At 40.8% G+C, this 15,695-nt stretch overlaps 2 protein-coding genes across 3 annotated transcripts; both read left to right on the top strand.

Moving 5' to 3' along the window:
• Positions 1-1,269: 1,269 nt before the first annotated feature.
• LOC311508330 (uncharacterized protein) lies at positions 1,270-10,215 on the top strand. The gene is made up of 18 exons (XM_084573039.1): positions 1,270-1,325; positions 1,416-1,476; positions 2,509-2,663; positions 2,753-2,817; positions 2,928-3,021; positions 3,229-3,492; positions 3,843-4,136; positions 4,683-4,934; positions 5,796-6,110; positions 6,203-6,321; positions 7,196-7,415; positions 7,549-7,701; positions 7,942-8,132; positions 8,460-8,611; positions 8,710-8,967; positions 9,301-9,454; positions 9,571-9,697; positions 9,983-10,215. The coding sequence occupies exons 2-18, from the start codon at positions 1,451-1,453 to the stop codon at positions 10,105-10,107; spliced, it is 2,964 nt and encodes a 987-aa protein (XP_084429165.1). The 5' UTR covers positions 1,270-1,325; positions 1,416-1,450; the 3' UTR covers positions 10,108-10,215.
• Positions 10,216-10,399: 184 nt separating this feature from the next.
• krr1 (KRR1 small subunit processome component homolog) lies at positions 10,400-15,680 on the top strand. 2 transcript variants are annotated; one of them, XM_084573678.1, is made up of 10 exons: positions 10,400-10,751; positions 11,349-11,524; positions 11,835-11,969; positions 12,119-12,244; positions 12,742-12,825; positions 13,289-13,345; positions 14,351-14,521; positions 14,705-14,782; positions 14,938-15,034; positions 15,131-15,680. In XM_084573678.1, exons 1-10 carry the CDS (start codon positions 10,676-10,678, stop codon positions 15,286-15,288), a joined length of 1,158 nt encoding a protein of 385 aa, XP_084429804.1. In that variant the 5' UTR covers positions 10,400-10,675; the 3' UTR covers positions 15,289-15,680. The 2 variants fall into 2 exon arrangements, with proteins under 2 accessions (XP_084429804.1, XP_084429803.1); XM_084573677.1 differs by having other exon boundaries at positions 11,346-11,524.
• The last annotated feature ends 15 nt before the right edge of the window (positions 15,681-15,695 follow it).

Here is a 15,695-nt window from a genome sequence, read left to right as displayed (position 1 = left end):
TCGTAGGATGTTTTGGTACCATTCTTTATTCATGGCTGTGGCAGCCTCCAAAAGTCTTCGCCTCACTGTGCGTGCAGATGCATTCACACCTGGCTGCTGCCATTCCTGAGCAAGCTCTGCACTGGTGGTGCCGTGATCGTCACAATAATTAAACCTCTCTCCTTAAAGTTCTTGATGATCCAATAGATGGTTGATTTAGATGCAATCTTACTAGCAGCTATATCGTTGCCTGTGAAGCCCTTTTTATGCAAAGCAATGATGACGCCACGTGTTTCCTTGCAGGTAACCATGGTTAACAGAGGAAGAACAATAATTTCAAGCACCCTCCTATGAAAGCTTCCAGTCTGTCATTATAACTCAATCAGCATGACAGAGCGATCTCCAGCCTTTTCCTCGTCAGCGCTGAGAATCACTGATTTTATGTCATCTGGTCCTTTTGTGGCAGGGTTGAAATGAAGTGGAAATTATTTTTTTGGGATACATTTTCATGACAAAGAAGGCCTTTGCAATTAATTGCAATTCATCTGATCACTCTTTATAACATTCTGGAGTATGCAAATTCATAAAAATCATAGAATCATAAAATGAGGCAGCAGATTTTGTGAAAATTAATATTTAGATAGATAGATAGATTTTTATTTGTCACATGCACAGTTATACATAGTACAATGTACAGTGAAATGTGTTGTTGTACCTGCAGCCTGTAGTAAAAAGAAATAAAAAGAAAGAAATATAGTACTACAGTATTTGTGTCATTCTCGAAACTTCTGGCCATGGCTGCACATTGTATATACAGCTTTACAGCATACTGTATCAGTGGAGGTAACTTGTGTGGACCTGGTGCAGCTAGGCATCCCAGAATGCATTGCGAGCACACTCTGTACTTAAAAGTATACTTCGATCTTGTCAACTCTGAACTGCACTATCAAACAGTCTCACAACATGACATACTTTACACTGACTTGATTAATTGATTAATAGCAACTAAAACTATAGGTACTGGTATAGTATTAGACATTAAAACTAATGAAGTGAACGAAACTATTTTTTCAAATCAACAGTAGTTCGGTGAATCTGAACAGGTGAGTCATGGCAGCGCACACCTGCCACTTATTAGCTGCCGGTCTATGCTAACCTGGCCCTCGCTTAAGTAAACACACTTGCGTTTGCTGGAATTACAAAGAACATGTAAGAAAATTATTATTCACATTCAGAATTCACAATTTCTTTACATTCAGGGGATTAATCCGCATTTAATGTTTTCAGGAAGTCCTTACACTATTCGTTTGTCTTTTTCATACTGGTGCCTCACACCATATCGTTAGGTGAGTATAGCCGCACCGCTACATAGGCTACAGGGAAAATTATTTGTTTTTATATTTTAAGATATTCCCGTTGATTTTTTTTCCCACCAGGAAGCTGCGACGACATTTCCTTCTCACTCTGTTGGATGAGCAAAGAGGATGCTCTGGAAAGGTAAACTCAAGGGAGACATGTATGTTTTAAAAGCTCGTTCAAGAGTTAAGTAATGTCGCCAGGTAAGGTGCGTTTGTAGCTGCTCTGTGAAGCGCAACTCAGGCCAAATTCCGTTCACAAAATGTCAGTTTTGTGTTACTTAAAATCTAGACCACTGGTAAAAGTTTAGTTTAGATATTTTATGACACGCGGGGGTTTATTGACAATTTCGGCACAGAATATAAAAAGCCAGAACAATCTGATTGTGTTGTCAATTGCAGCAGAGACCATGTATTTCTTTTTTTTTCTTTGTTTCCGTTTAAATTGACGGTTAAGGGTTAAGAACATCGTTGTTTTGCAAATATCTCTCGATTTCTTAAGGACAATTTTTTTTTCACCATTTTTAATTTTTTTTTTTAATGAAAAATACGTCCACTGACTGAATGATTAAAAAAAAGAAAAAGAAAAAAGTTGGTCCTTTTCCATCTCAAAACAAAGATGGCTACCAGCCAGTTACTTCAATGGGGAACTATTGGTTAACAATTTGGGTTGAATGCCAGTTTGTGGGGGCACAAAGTTATCTGGTTTCAAAATGTATGTGTATACAGGAACATTACATTAACATTACACTTATGTGTCATAAAGTTCACTTTACTTCTAAGTATAGCTATATAAAAGACTCAGACTCTTTTTGAAGGAACTTCTACCATGTGTTGGAACTCGAACGCAGAGTTCTCTTTCCCTGAGTGGTGAGGCTTTGCTCACATTTGTCATTGTGGTTCATCTCAGAAGTGCTGGATAGTGCTAAGATCAGGCTGAAGTCACTGTGTGCTGTAGTTTAAACATGCACCTTTATCAGAACTAAGGACCCAATCCTTTACAGTACACCTAAACAAAACAGCTATACCAAAGTATCACCTTTCCGCATATGTTTCACAAAATAAGGAGATCAACTGGCAAAATGGTAATGAATGTTAGCAGGTTATATTAAATACGCAGATTTTTGGGAGATGATATATTCTACTAGAGTTGTATTGTTTTCTGATCTTTTAGGAAAAATGGAACCATATGGCTCAACGTCACGTCCTTAAAGTCCATCAGGAAGGTGGGCAAGGTTACTACCCTGACAGTGCCGCCTGGCGTAGAAAACAAGCTGACACTCCAATATGGGGGCTCGGTTCAGGCATGGACTTTAACAATCAGCCCACGTAAGCATCATAGCTTTAATCTCAATGTCATGCTTTGACTCTCTAAAAATGATATAGTAAATAATTAAATGTGTTCATCTCACCCAAAGGTACAAAGTTCACTAAAATCCGAGGCAAACAGAAACCTGTTAAACTTCCAACAAATGCTACCAAGGTACGTATAACGTCAAACTTTGTTAATGAATGGATTCTTATATTGAGTTTTTACATACAGTCCATCTCACTGCATAGTTTGACAGCTTTATTGATCCGATTGTTCTTCAGGGCTTCTTGGAGCTGCTGACTCCCACTGAGGTGTTTGCATGTGAAAATGGCACATTATTCTTCCACCAGGATGAGGACTTCTTCCTTGCATTAGGTGAGAATCACTACTTTAGTTGACATTGAAACTGTAATTGATATTCATTATTTCCAGAGAATGATTCTGAGCCTACCGCTACCTGACCTGTAGTCCAGCACTACCCTCATGCTAAAATGCAAAGCTAAAACTGCAATAAAGTAGGTTTAGCCATTGAAGTTTTAATTTAGCTTTGAATAAATGTCTGTATCTCTGTTCTCCTCCTAGGACACTCTACGCGTCTCCCTATCAAACTGGAGTCTAGGAGTCCCACCATGTTGCTGGTCTCCTGGGTGCAGAATCTGCCAGATGTCACCGACACTCACTCTGTGACCCTGTACCACATTGAACTGGGCTCCTACAACACACACAGCATGGACACTACCAGCCTCAACCACTACCGCTTCTCTGCTCTGGACTCCTGCAGCCCCTATGTGGCCTGTGTGGAGATTGCAGACACTCAGTCCTTCACCTGCCTCGCTACTATTACTGGTATGAGCTGGGGAGTGGGAATGATGGATGTCTGGGTATTTGGCCAAATTACATTTAAAAGGACAAATTCACCTAAATTACAATAGTGGTGGTAACTATTCTGGGATTACAATGTAGATAAATTAGCTAGTCCAGGTTTTGAACAGACATTTTTTGCTAAATATTTGCTTTGTGATTAAGGTGAACTGATTCGTTTTTCCATTTAGTTGCAAAAAATCAGCTGACAATAATGTACAGTACACTTGGCTTGGACCTGGATTTAATGGACTAAAACCTGCACAACTACCTGAATGGAAAATTTCAAACTATGAAAATGTTGCTGTAGTTCTTTAATTTCTTTCTTCCACCAGACCCAGACATTCCTAAGGACTTTGAGGTCATATCATGGAACACTAGCAGCATATCTTTGGCCTGGGACTGTCCTTTAAACCGCAAGCACTCCCTCTTCCTCCTCACCGCCTTCTTCCTCAATGGCACAGACCACGTCATAAAGGAGGTCGCATTGTGGCAAAAGCAGGACAACTTTGTGTTCAGCTTGTCTGACCTGCAGCCCTGCACCAGGGTGAAGTTTGGCCTGCAGACTGTTTGTCAGGCAGGGATTGAGTCCCGCTACAGCAAGATGGTCTTGAATGAAGGAAATTCAGGTAATTACCACGCTAGTTGAACTAAACCAGTGATAGCTTTTTTCATTTTATTTTTGGGGGGTTTGCAGATACTTACATATTGTCCCTGGGTGAAGTCCCTTTTTCATAGCGCTGTACACTTTCAGCTTTACTCATCATCACACAAAAATGACAGAGACACATAGGGTACAACACTTAAAATGTGTAGTACCTTCAAAGTGTAACATAGTTTAGTGTTGCTATGTCAAAGGGTGCCAACCTTTTGCCAAAGCAAAATGTATTCTGGTCAAAGTTGAGTTTGAGTTTGAGTCCAAGGTTTTGGTTGTAGAATACAAATGTAGCAACCTTGTTGTCACAAAAGTAACATGAATAAGGAAATCTTTAATTTGCATACTCTGGGAGTAAATTGTCATCATTATGAGAAAGTATCACTTTAGATATTTTCACAAACTATGATATAATGGCTCCTTTTCATCTATTATATTTACTGCAACTCAAAACTAGAGCAGCTCCGTAGTATTGCTACAGTTTCAAAAACTCTGTAATGCACCCCTCTCTGCTCCTCAGTTCACTCCACCATCGAGGCCTTGCGTCAGATGGCATTTGCGCCTCACAACTACACCCTAAGCTGGGAGGTGAGGAACATCTCGTCCATCTCCATGTTCAGAGTTTACAATGACGAGGTGCTCCAGGGCACTACGCTCGTCACCAACTACACTGTCGAGAATCTACAACCATGTACCAAGTACCAGGCCAAAGTGGAGGCTCTGTGTGGGGACGGTGTGCTCATGAGTGCCAAGACAGTCGCAGCACAAACAGGTAACACAAAGATCCAACATGAGGGGGTGGTAGGAAATGTAGTCCAAGTTAAGTTGCTGTCACGGCGGTACTTCCCTCTGAACTTTAATGTAACAATAACAGTTGCTGCATTGAGACAGAATACAGAATGGGATACCTTGTAAAAATAAGGACAATCTGTGTTAAAAGAGGGTACATCCCTTCAATTTTGAACACAACTCAACCCTCTAGTTGTCCTTTGCAAACTTATCATACCTAATGAAAGTTCACTTGTTCTTGTTTCAACCAAATATCTCAAACTGTGAGGATATAATGATGCATTCAACATCCTTCATCCTTTAGCCTTTTAAGGCATTTCCTTCTTTTTAAGTATTCACCAAACATCAACAAGTTTGGAGCAGAGCTGCCTTAAAGACAGACTTGGGGTAGAAATGCTCATAGCTGTCACAAATACAAATGTAAAGCAAAATATTAAGTTTGTAGTTGTTGTATTGTCTGGGTGAAAATATAATCTATAATGGTGCATACTAATTTAAATTTAAGAACACAATTCAAGTCTATAGCATCTTCATCATAAAGAAAATGGTTAGGCTAAGCCTGAGGCTGTCGAGGTGGGGTAAAAATTGTAATATATCCCTCTGAACTGTTGCAAGAAAGTTTACTTGATTACTTTATTACATTTCTTTAAAATGAGGACCTTGTAGCTTAGTTTAGTATGGCTGCAGTTTGCCATTTTGGAATCCATATTAAAATGATGGATATTATACTGCATGATTTCTAGTACAGCTTTTCATCTTTTGTGTAGTTTTCTCTTTTTATGTTACTGTCTTTGTGTAACTCATTTATCTTTGCTTCCGATGTGCATGCTGTATGTGTGTCCAGAACCCGGTGGTGTGTCTGGTCTCAGTTACCGCTCCAATGACTCCACCGCCATGTGGACACCCAGCATCTCACAGCAGCTAGCTGTAGCTTTTATATATGAGCTGTCCATGGAGAATGGCCCCACCGTGCAGAGCAGCCGTGTGTCCAACACAGAGTTGCGCCTTGCGGGGCTAGAGAATGGGGAGACCTATCTCCTTGACGTGTGGGAGGAATGCGACGGACAATGGGAGTCTGCACCTTCTAATTTGTGGTTTCGAGCAGCCAATTCATCCTCAGAGCTCCATGTAAGGGCTGCTGGACATACTGAGGACGATGGTCAGTCTGAGGTACCATTAGTCAAGTAAGAATGTTAATTATCTTTCATCATAATCCTAATCTGTTGTTTTTCCGTTCTGTGGCATCTCTAGAAATACTGTTGGATTTTGAAATGGGCCTTACAATGGTCGTGCCCTGGTCACTGCCTGAGGATCTACAAGACAATGAATCAGAATCTAGAGCTGAAATAGTACAGATCTACATAAATAAGGTGGGAGAAGTTCAATGTATTGATCAGCAGCCACAGACAGCATAACAAACTGTCATCCTAATGTGTATGTTGTCAGAATGCCCCTGAAATCGGGTGTGATGTTTGCTGAAATACAAAGTACGCATTTTCTGACTTTTTGAATTCAGAGAGGAAATGTATTCACTATGTAGTGCCCTCAAGAATTACACAGTGGAATGAAAAATATTTCAGCTCTCTGTTGATGATTCTGTTATGTTCCACATTTAAGTCCTATTTTGTACTCCCTGCTCGTGTTTTGGTATGTTTATCCTGATAAACCCAGGATATGGGTTTATCAGAGTTTCTGGAATGGGGTCATGATTTATACATGTGCAAACATTATAAAACCATAACCAGGATATTCATGTGACGGTAACTGATGAGAAATTCTGTAGGAGTCATGGCAACCATTAGACTGAGAGCACAAATTTAATTCACAGAGACTTAGAAGTTGTAGTCGTTTGTGTAGCCTCTAGCTTCGTTTGTTAAAATAACCAGCAAATAATCACAGGCCTCAAGATTTACACCAAGCACAGGAGCTCTAACATGTCTAAACTTCATTACATCTAAACTGTTAATGACATATCAGTAGCAGGGACTTGCGGTCACCTGCCATCATAAAAAGAAATAAACTATTGGTAACATAAATTATACTATTTGTGCACTGGTCTGTGATATAAACACAATCTCAGTGTGATTCCAGTCATGTTGATATTTTTTATAGAAATTAAATAACTTCTGACCTTTGTAAACATTACACCTGTTGAACGAAGTAACGGATCATTATTGTGAGTGTGTTAGCATGCTGACATCAATATTCCTGGTGAAGCATTATTTCTTTGTGTGTCTCCTTCAGCTGCAGGAGTTGTTGGAAGGTTTTGATCAGCCAGCCCGCATCGAGCTGGTCGACTTTGAACCAGCAGACAAGTCAGACAAAACAGAGATTCTCTTCATGTCTTTTGATGCCTCCAAAGGTAAAGAAGACGTGCCCCTGTCTATTAAAGATCAGCTGGACTACATTAGCTCCCTGAATACCACCAACATCACTGTTAAAGATGGGGTCATTTACTGGGACGGTAAGTGATGGTACAAAACTCGCTCCAGTCTTAACTAAGCATACAAGAATGCTTTTTCTGGTAACACAGTTAGTCAGTTCAGAATCTTCCTTTCTTGTGGGATTTTATTTGCTTTGGCTGTTTATTTGGTCAGGTCCAGACCTGTGTGCTTCCAAGCCAACTCTGTGTCCAAGTAATTCTCTGTGTATCAACACTCTGGGCTCCTATTCTTGTGTGTGCCAGCACGGTTTCTATGACGTGAGTCCTGCCATCAAGCATCCTGTGGCTTCACATCCAATGTGCAAAGGTAGAGTTACGACGTTCTGTGACCTCCATTAAATTCAAATGTTTCATTGAATACTTGCATTTTGACAGATTGATGCTGATGTTTGTCAGAGTCTTAATGCAAAATGTGTCATTGGTAAACACTTAAAATAAAGGTCAAACTAAGAATATTTGGTTATGCTTTGTTTGTTGTTCCCTTAGTGCTTGCTCTGGGTGTTTCAGGAACCTCAGTTGACCTGTTCTGACCCTTGTTTTCAAACAGAGAGGGGTCTTTTCAGCCAGTGTCTGGATAAAATGATGACTGGTACGATAGCTAAACCCTACCTGACTGCTCACATCGGGGGCAAGATTGAGCTGAAGCTGAATGATGGCCGGTGCATTATGAATGCCACTGACGTCCTGTACTACTTCCGCACATCACGAAAATCATCTGAATGCGGAACAGAGAGGCAGGTGAGTGAGTGTACTTAAGCTTCACAAAAGTTATCTGATTGATAGATTCTGTGTATGGAGGAAAGTAGAAATAAACCTCGCTAATGAAGAACTCACTGTACAATACAAATAGGCACTGCCACATTTCTTTACAAATAATTCTGAGAGAGACTCCCCGTTAAGGTAAGAAGATTGTGCCATTAATTGCAATCTTTTTATCCAGACCTAGTGTTCCAACCTGTTGGATAATAAAAATGTAGACGTTGAATTTGCTGTTATTTGTTTTGTTTTGTTTTGTGATTTGTATTATGATGTTTGAGTTGAGTAAAAGGTGTGTGTATTATCTAGGTTAACCAAACCCACATAAAGTACCAAAACACTCTAATCGTCACCTTGACCAAAGAACAAACCATCACCCGGCGTGACCTAAAAGTTGTCTGGAAGTGCGTCTACCCACGCCATTACATCCGCAACGCTCAAGTCAGTGTGGACATGGAGTGGTAAGTCGCATTAGATTACGGATACAGGGCATTAAATGGTTTTGCCATGGAGGAACAGCATGTGAGACATGGTTTTAGTCATTTGTTTTGGGTTGCAGGCTCTCCTCTGTTTCCTTGGTGGAGTTTAACTCATCGCTGCATCTGGGTCTGACCATGACCCTGTTTGAGGATGAGTCTTACACCAAAAGCTACAGGAATGCTATAGAAATGGGACTCGAGGACACCCTGTTCTTCCAGGTGGACCTGCACACCAACAGCTCTTTTGCCTCAGACGTTCTACTGCAGGTGGACTCATGCTGGTCCACTGAGAGCGCTGACCCACAGGATACAGTCCAGGGGGTTCTTCTTCAGGACAGGTATTTTAAAATGTGACCTTGCAAGACTGGCCACTGTGTGCACACCTTGTCAATTAAATTGCTAAATACTTGCAACTGTATCCAGCAATGCAGCTGTTGTGATCTGATTGTTTTGGGGAGCAAGCAGTAAAGGATGATGAATATTAAAAAGATGTGTGTAATGCACGTCTCACGTCCTTCTATGATCTTACAGACATAAGGATATTTCAAAAAGGGTAAATGAGATGTGCTGTAAGGTGGTAATCCAAAACTCAAGTGATTTAGAGGTGTTTTAGTATGTTTATCCCACTTTAGTTGCCTTAAATGATGAAGGCATTGTGTTCTCTTCTCCAGCTGTCCTGTTGACAACACATTCCACTGGCTCTCTGTTAACGGCCTGGCACAGAGAAGCAGATTTTCCGTTCAGATGTTCACCATGCCTAAGGGGTTGCCTCTCTTCTTTCACTGCCTCACCAACATATGTGGACATGATGAAGATTGTACAAAGGTAAATTGACAAGTTGTTTTACGGTATTTGTCTGCAATTGGTCCCATTTCCATTCGGCTTTACCATGTGGTACACCACCACATTGTGGATCTGATCACACTCTTGTTTTGTTACAGAATTGTACAAGCCAGGAACGCACCAAGAGGTCAGTAAGTAAACTGGATAGAGGAAGAAGACGAGCAGGTGTTGTATCTGCTGGTCCTCTCGTAGTCAACATAAGGAAGTCAGTCCAACCATCAAACTGTGAGTTTATATTAACAGAGCATCTGCTCAAATTCAAAAAGTTCCGGTTCACTTGATTTTAAAGAGAATCTACCATCCCTTTAGCTATATATGTTTAACATTATATTTTAATTATTGTAGCATGTTTCAAATTATGTTGTTAGTCATTTCAAATGAAGGGAAGCGTTTCTTGATGCTTTCCGTCACTGAACTCATATTCAGTTTCAGGATGCATTTCTGTGTTGGGTATATAAATGCACTGTCAGTACATCCATCATGAAATAAACTGTGTCCATGTCTTTTCAGGGACAGAGCACATGACGATGATCTCCATCGTGGCTGGATCAATAGGCGTGTTGGGAGTAACAGTGCTGTCAGTGAGTGTAACCAAAGCTATCATGGCATACTATGAACGGCTACGGCAGCAATAAAGCATTTGGAATTCCATCTGTGGGTGTGTGTGTGTGGTGCTACTGTTGGCATTGAAGAATCTTCTCTACAAAGCCAGACATGAATGAAAGAATTCTTAGAAACAATTTTCCACATCATCACTCAGTAGGTGATGCAGGAGCAGTCTAACGCAAATGAGCAATACAAAAAAACCTGGAACACAATTTACATGGTATGAGTCTACAAAAGGTATTAAGGCTTTAATGGAGATTATTATTATTTGGTTATCTATCTTGAGTGAGGAAGGAAAATGTATAAATAGTAGTTGTTTTTTAGATGTATGAGCACCATGAAATTATGAATTATAGGTCAATAGTGTAGCATGCTACTGTGTGTAAAAGAATGGATTTATATCTTCTCCACTACACGGTTGTTTTTCTGTATGTTTAGATTTACACATTTCTCCTCAAGAAAAACTGTATCGAGACGCTCATTAAACATGTTTTGGTCGCGGTGGCAGTATTGCGCTGCCGTATGCGAAACCCAACCGAAGACCTCAAAGTTCCACGAAGAAGAGTGTCTGCGCGTCACTTCCGCCTTTAATCAACAATGGCGTCCTCCACGACAGAAGACGGCGTGAGTGATTCGCAAACAGGGAAAAATTCAAAAAAGACAAAAAACCAGGGTAAGTGATGGATGCGGACGAGTCGTAGGCCACTAACGGACACACAGCTAATCGTCCACCGTGAAGCGGAGCTGAGCCTTTCAGTTAACCGACTTGTTGACATGTCGCGAGGGACGCATGTTTTAGCATTAGCCTAGCAAGTGAGCTCTCGCCTTGTAAACAGGTGATTGCTTTTAGACATACGTTTTTCCTCGGCCTCTACGTTTTGAGGTCACATTAAGAGAAAACACGGGATTATTTTTATTTTACTGTAAATTTGTTGAATTGCCACATACCCACCAAGTAGCAGCGTACTTGCTATTTTCAGATAATCTCGACACATGTTGCTATTTTACAACTTGACTTTATTATTCTCGATACCATATTTCCCTTGTTTTAGTTTGCATTGTGAATATACCATGCCCGGATCACTGTGAACCATCACAGACTTATTACTACCTGTTTGTCTAAAGTAATAAAGACCTTTAGACCTGTGGGAAGTGAAGTGGACGTATGGTGATTAAATGGGCATCTATAAGAAGGTGCTATCAGGTATGGAAACTTTACAGATGTATTTTTTTTTTTTGTTGTTGCAATTCTTATACACATGTACAGCAGTGGATGAATCTGAACTCCTGACTGTTCCCGATGGATGGAAGGAGCCGGGGTTCACGAAAGATGACAACCCCCGCGGCCTGCTGGAGGAGAGCAGCTTCGCCACCCTCTTCCCCAAATACAGAGAGGCCTACCTGAAGGAGTGCTGGCCGCTGGTGGAGAAGGCTGTAGGAGAGTCGGTGTGTATACCAAGTTCAGGACACGAACAGCACACTGAACACGGAAGACAACATTTTCTGTTCCCCATATCCGCTTGTCACGCATAAAACACTATTGCATCCAGTGTAAATTTAAAAAGCCACTTTTGTAGATTCTTGATGGCATTGTGCATCTTGTCTCTTATTCAGTTCAGACTTTTTCTTTTGTATGTGCAACTTTTCATATTACATCTATCTATATTATTAAGCAGCAGATGCTTAATGTGATTTAGACCTGTACTGTGCACTTTATTTGTTGCATCATGTGTAATGTTGATTATGTATTTCTCAGCACATCAAAGCCTCTCTGGACCTGATAGAGGGCAGCATTACAGTCTGCACCACTAAGAAAACATTTGACCCCTACGCCATCTTGAGAGCGAGAGATCTCATTAAACTGCTGGCGAGGAGCGTCCCGTTTGAACAGGTAATGATCCGGTCTGTTGATTACTGCTTGCCCGTTTCCCACCAATATGTTGCAGCCGGTAATATTGGTTCGAGGAACTGTCGTCACTTCTGTCAACAGTGGAGAGATAAAGATAGATTGATGCTATTTTATTGCCGTGCTTTCTCCAGGCTGTGCGGATATTACAGGACGACATGGCCTGCGACATCATCAAAATCGGGACCCTGGTGAGGAACAGAGAGCGGTTTGTGAAGCGAAGGCAGCGGCTTATTGGACCCAAGGGCTCCACCCTGAAAGTGAGTCCCACACCAGAGTCCAGCAGATTTCATATGCAGAAGGAAGCTGTAGTTACCTCAGATATCACTTTCTTTTTATTGCCATTGAGACAGGTCACACATGTTTGGGCTTTAACTTTAAAAAAAAAAAAAAAAAAAGAAGAAAAAAAAGCATCTATGGAGTTCATAGCAAACTCAACAGAGTTGATATTAATGTAAAGTCTGTGTAAGGTTGATATCTAGAGATCAACAAAGTCTACAGTCAGAACAGACATTAGGTGAATGAAGCGTTCTTTCTGAACGGTTGTGTATGTAATTTAATTACTCTGAGCTACATCACGAACCAAGCCTCGGTGCCATGCTTGGTGGATATGTTTACTGGACTTGCATTTTTAAATAAATGACTCTAGATGGCAGCGTTGCACCTTATCTGCAACAAAATAAGTGTGTGTATTTACCGGTGAAAGATCTTTTGACAGATATAAATTATTTTTTTCCCTCCTGTCTCTTCTCTCCAGGCGTTAGAGTTGTTGACCAACTGCTATGTGATGGTACAGGGCAACACAGTGTCAGCCCTGGGACCCTACAATGGCCTAAAGGAGGTAGGAGTGTCACAAGGGTTGAATTCTTTTCACTGGAGCCCAGTAGTAAATATAAAGTCAAAGTGTGTCCATTCTGACTACCTACCACTGACTAGTACATGTGGTTTTTTTGTACATAACATCAATATAGAGAACAGCTTATATCTAAAAATCTCTGAGTCTTTGTGTGAGAGTTGTTGGCCGCCTACGCTGGGGTGCAACACAAACTCCCTTCAGGTTTAATTAGACTCCACTAAATATGGATAGAGGGATGCTGAGCCCAGGAAGGAAATCTGGATCCTCACTGCAGCAAACAATAATCAACTTTTTTTAACAACTAAAATAATTAAATAAATTAATTATTTCTGAAATAGAGTCTGGCTTGCTATTAATTCTTAACTGAAATGGGTTCCTCAGAAAAACAATTCACACACAAAAAAAACACCAGAAGTAGAATTCTTTTAACACCTTTTCTGTTGTTCAGGTCCGTAAAGTGGTGCTGGACACGATGAAGAACATCCACCCCATCTACAACATCAAGGTACGTTCAAACTGATGACTGAAGCACAGCAATGTTAGGAGGCTTTCTGTTCACTAAGAAGCAGGAGCTCTGGATGTGTTTGGCCAGATTGCAGTCATGCCCGATGAAGATGTTTTCCATCCTTGTTCTTGATTTCCTGATCGAAAAAAAAATTCTCTGGGTTTGCACGCCAAGGTTGGCGCATCCTGGAGCTGAGGGCATTAGAGAGCAACAGATGCTCTGCAGAACTAATTCAGTTTAAACAGCACTGAGCTGCTGCTTTTTTCTCTACGTTTCTTTGCGCAAAACTGTAACGCTTAACCACTTCTCGTGGAGCAATCCTTCTCAAAACCAAACCGCTTTACTGTGCAACTATGTCTACAATTTTTATGACGCAGCATGCGGAGGTATTTTTTTCTCATCGTTAGATAAGTGCCTAATAATGAAATCTATAAAGAGTGTTACCAAGCTACAGCAGGGTAATCGTTTCCTGTGGCACTGAAACATAAAAAGCCCACTGTCACATTCAGGACTTTATATGGCCATGCAAGAAGTGGTGTTTGTTTTTAGCTTATTGCAGCACATGAATGGTGCAATTAGGTCTTCTGGCGATGGCATGAAGGCAATCTGCAAGTTGCACTGATGTGAAAGGAACATAAAACAATACAATATAAGAATAGCCAGTTATTGCTGTTTTTATACCTTAAAAGGAAGCAGTTTGCGTTTCCAGACCTAACGGTTTCATGTCTCCAGAGGAAGATGTCCATGATTTTGACAATAAACAAATGCAAACCTCCAACCAAACTTTAACTCTCCCAGTAAACAATAACATTTTTTTTTTTATCCCTAATAAATCAAAGGAATTGAGTTAACCAGAAGTAATACATTAGTATTTTACAGCAGGATATGCATATGTCATGAATGTACAACATCACCAAAGTATCGTGTTTTTCACTTCTGTCATTACATCTACCCACCCCACCACCACCGGCCCTTTCCAAACTCTCTCGTGGCTGCAACCGTCAGACACTGATGATCAAAAGGGAGCTGTCCAAGGACCCCGACCTGCGGGTGCAGAGCTGGGAGCGCTTCCTGCCCAAGTTCCGCCACAAGAACCTGGCCAAGCGCAAGGAGCCCAAGAAGAAGAGTGTGAAGAGGGAGTACACACCGTTCCCTCCTCCGCAGCCAGACAGCAAGGTCAGGAAGAGTTTATCTGAAAATAACTTTCTGCACAACTTCCTGAAAGTTGGTTCACATGCTTACCTAATAAAGTGATAAATAGATTAACCTGAAGGAAGGTTTCTCAATCTTTTGAGCTTGTTTGTCAAGACTAATCTGGAGATTTAATGTGGATTTCAACTACGTCAACTTCCTTTGCAGGTTGACAAGGAGCTTTCCACAGGAGAGTTCTTCCTCCGTGAAAGTGTGAAAAGAAGGAAGAAGATGGAGGAAATCAAGGTAAGCATTCATCTCCAAATATCTTCACACACATTTTAACCCATGTCTCACTGAATAGCTAGTTTACTATAATATACTAGTTTAATGTGGTGTAATTCCAGGTTCCTCATATTGATATGGGGAAATGTGTGACTGTCATTGTTCCTCTTTATCAGGTCAAACAAGCAGAAGCACTGACCAAGAAACAGGAAGAGCGGAACAAGGCCTTCATTCCTCCTAAAGAGAAGCCCCTAATGAAGAATACGATTAAAGGTAGAGATTAAAAAATCATACAAGAACGAAGCACATATTGCTAAACCGTGACGCTGTAATAACAAAACTAAACCTCTAATTGTCCGTGTGTCACAGCCCCCACAGAAAGTAAGCTGGACATCGAAGCCATCAAGGAAAAGGTGAAAAAGGCCAAAACCAAGAAACTCGGAGCTCCTCCAGTGAACCCCAATCCTCCCGCCAGCAGCAGAACCGCCAACAAAAAGAAAAAGAACAAAACAAAAAGCAATAGCTAACCATGCACCGACTCCGATGCTGCTGTAATGCACCACGTACTATGGTGGTAAAGACTATATGCACAGAGGAAGACAGGACGTCAGACATACAGTTGTGTATGTGTGAGCTTGGATCAAGGTTAATGATTCCGTCATGAACTCAACTGATGTATTTATTCAACTATTTCTTCCGCTGAAGAATTTCCCTGTGGTATTCTCCCGGTTAATGTTTTATCTTGAGACCAAGTGCGTTAAAAGGTGAACAGTAATGTCTTTTCCCTCTGTCTGTGTCTTCGCAGATTTTGAACAGATAGTATTTTTCTTCTTTGTTAAGACAGAAGCATGTTTAGGAGGAGGTTTGCTGAAATATAAATGTATAAATAAAAGAGTTTTTTTTTTATCAGTCAGGATGATATCTTTGTAGGTTT

This window comes from Chelon labrosus (genome assembly GCF_963514085.1).
Source record: "Chelon labrosus genome assembly, chromosome: 23".
NCBI lineage: Eukaryota > Metazoa > Chordata > Actinopteri > Mugiliformes > Mugilidae > Chelon > Chelon labrosus.
Note: the sequence above shows the minus strand (reverse complement) of the source record. Positions and strands in the feature narration are given on the sequence as shown.

Bases quoted from the DNA above. Each gene is read 5' to 3' on its own strand.
- LOC311508330 (XM_084573039.1), top strand. From the start codon at position 1,451: ATGAGCAAAGAGGATGCTCTGGAAAG. The intron at 8,968-9,300 runs GTATTTTAAAAT...TCTCTTCTCCAG, and splicing joins GGGGTTCTTCTTCAGGACAG to CTGTCCTGTTGACAACACAT. The intron at 9,455-9,570 runs GTAAATTGACAA...GTTTTGTTACAG, and splicing joins ATGATGAAGATTGTACAAAG to AATTGTACAAGCCAGGAACG.
- krr1 (XM_084573677.1), top strand. From the start codon at position 10,676: ATGGCGTCCTCCACGACAGAAGACGGCGTGAGTGATTCGCAAACAGGG. The intron at 12,826-13,288 runs GTAGGAGTGTCA...TCTGTTGTTCAG, and splicing joins CCTACAATGGCCTAAAGGAG to GTCCGTAAAGTGGTGCTGGA. The intron at 15,035-15,130 runs GTAGAGATTAAA...CGTGTGTCACAG, and splicing joins AATGAAGAATACGATTAAAG to CCCCCACAGAAAGTAAGCTG.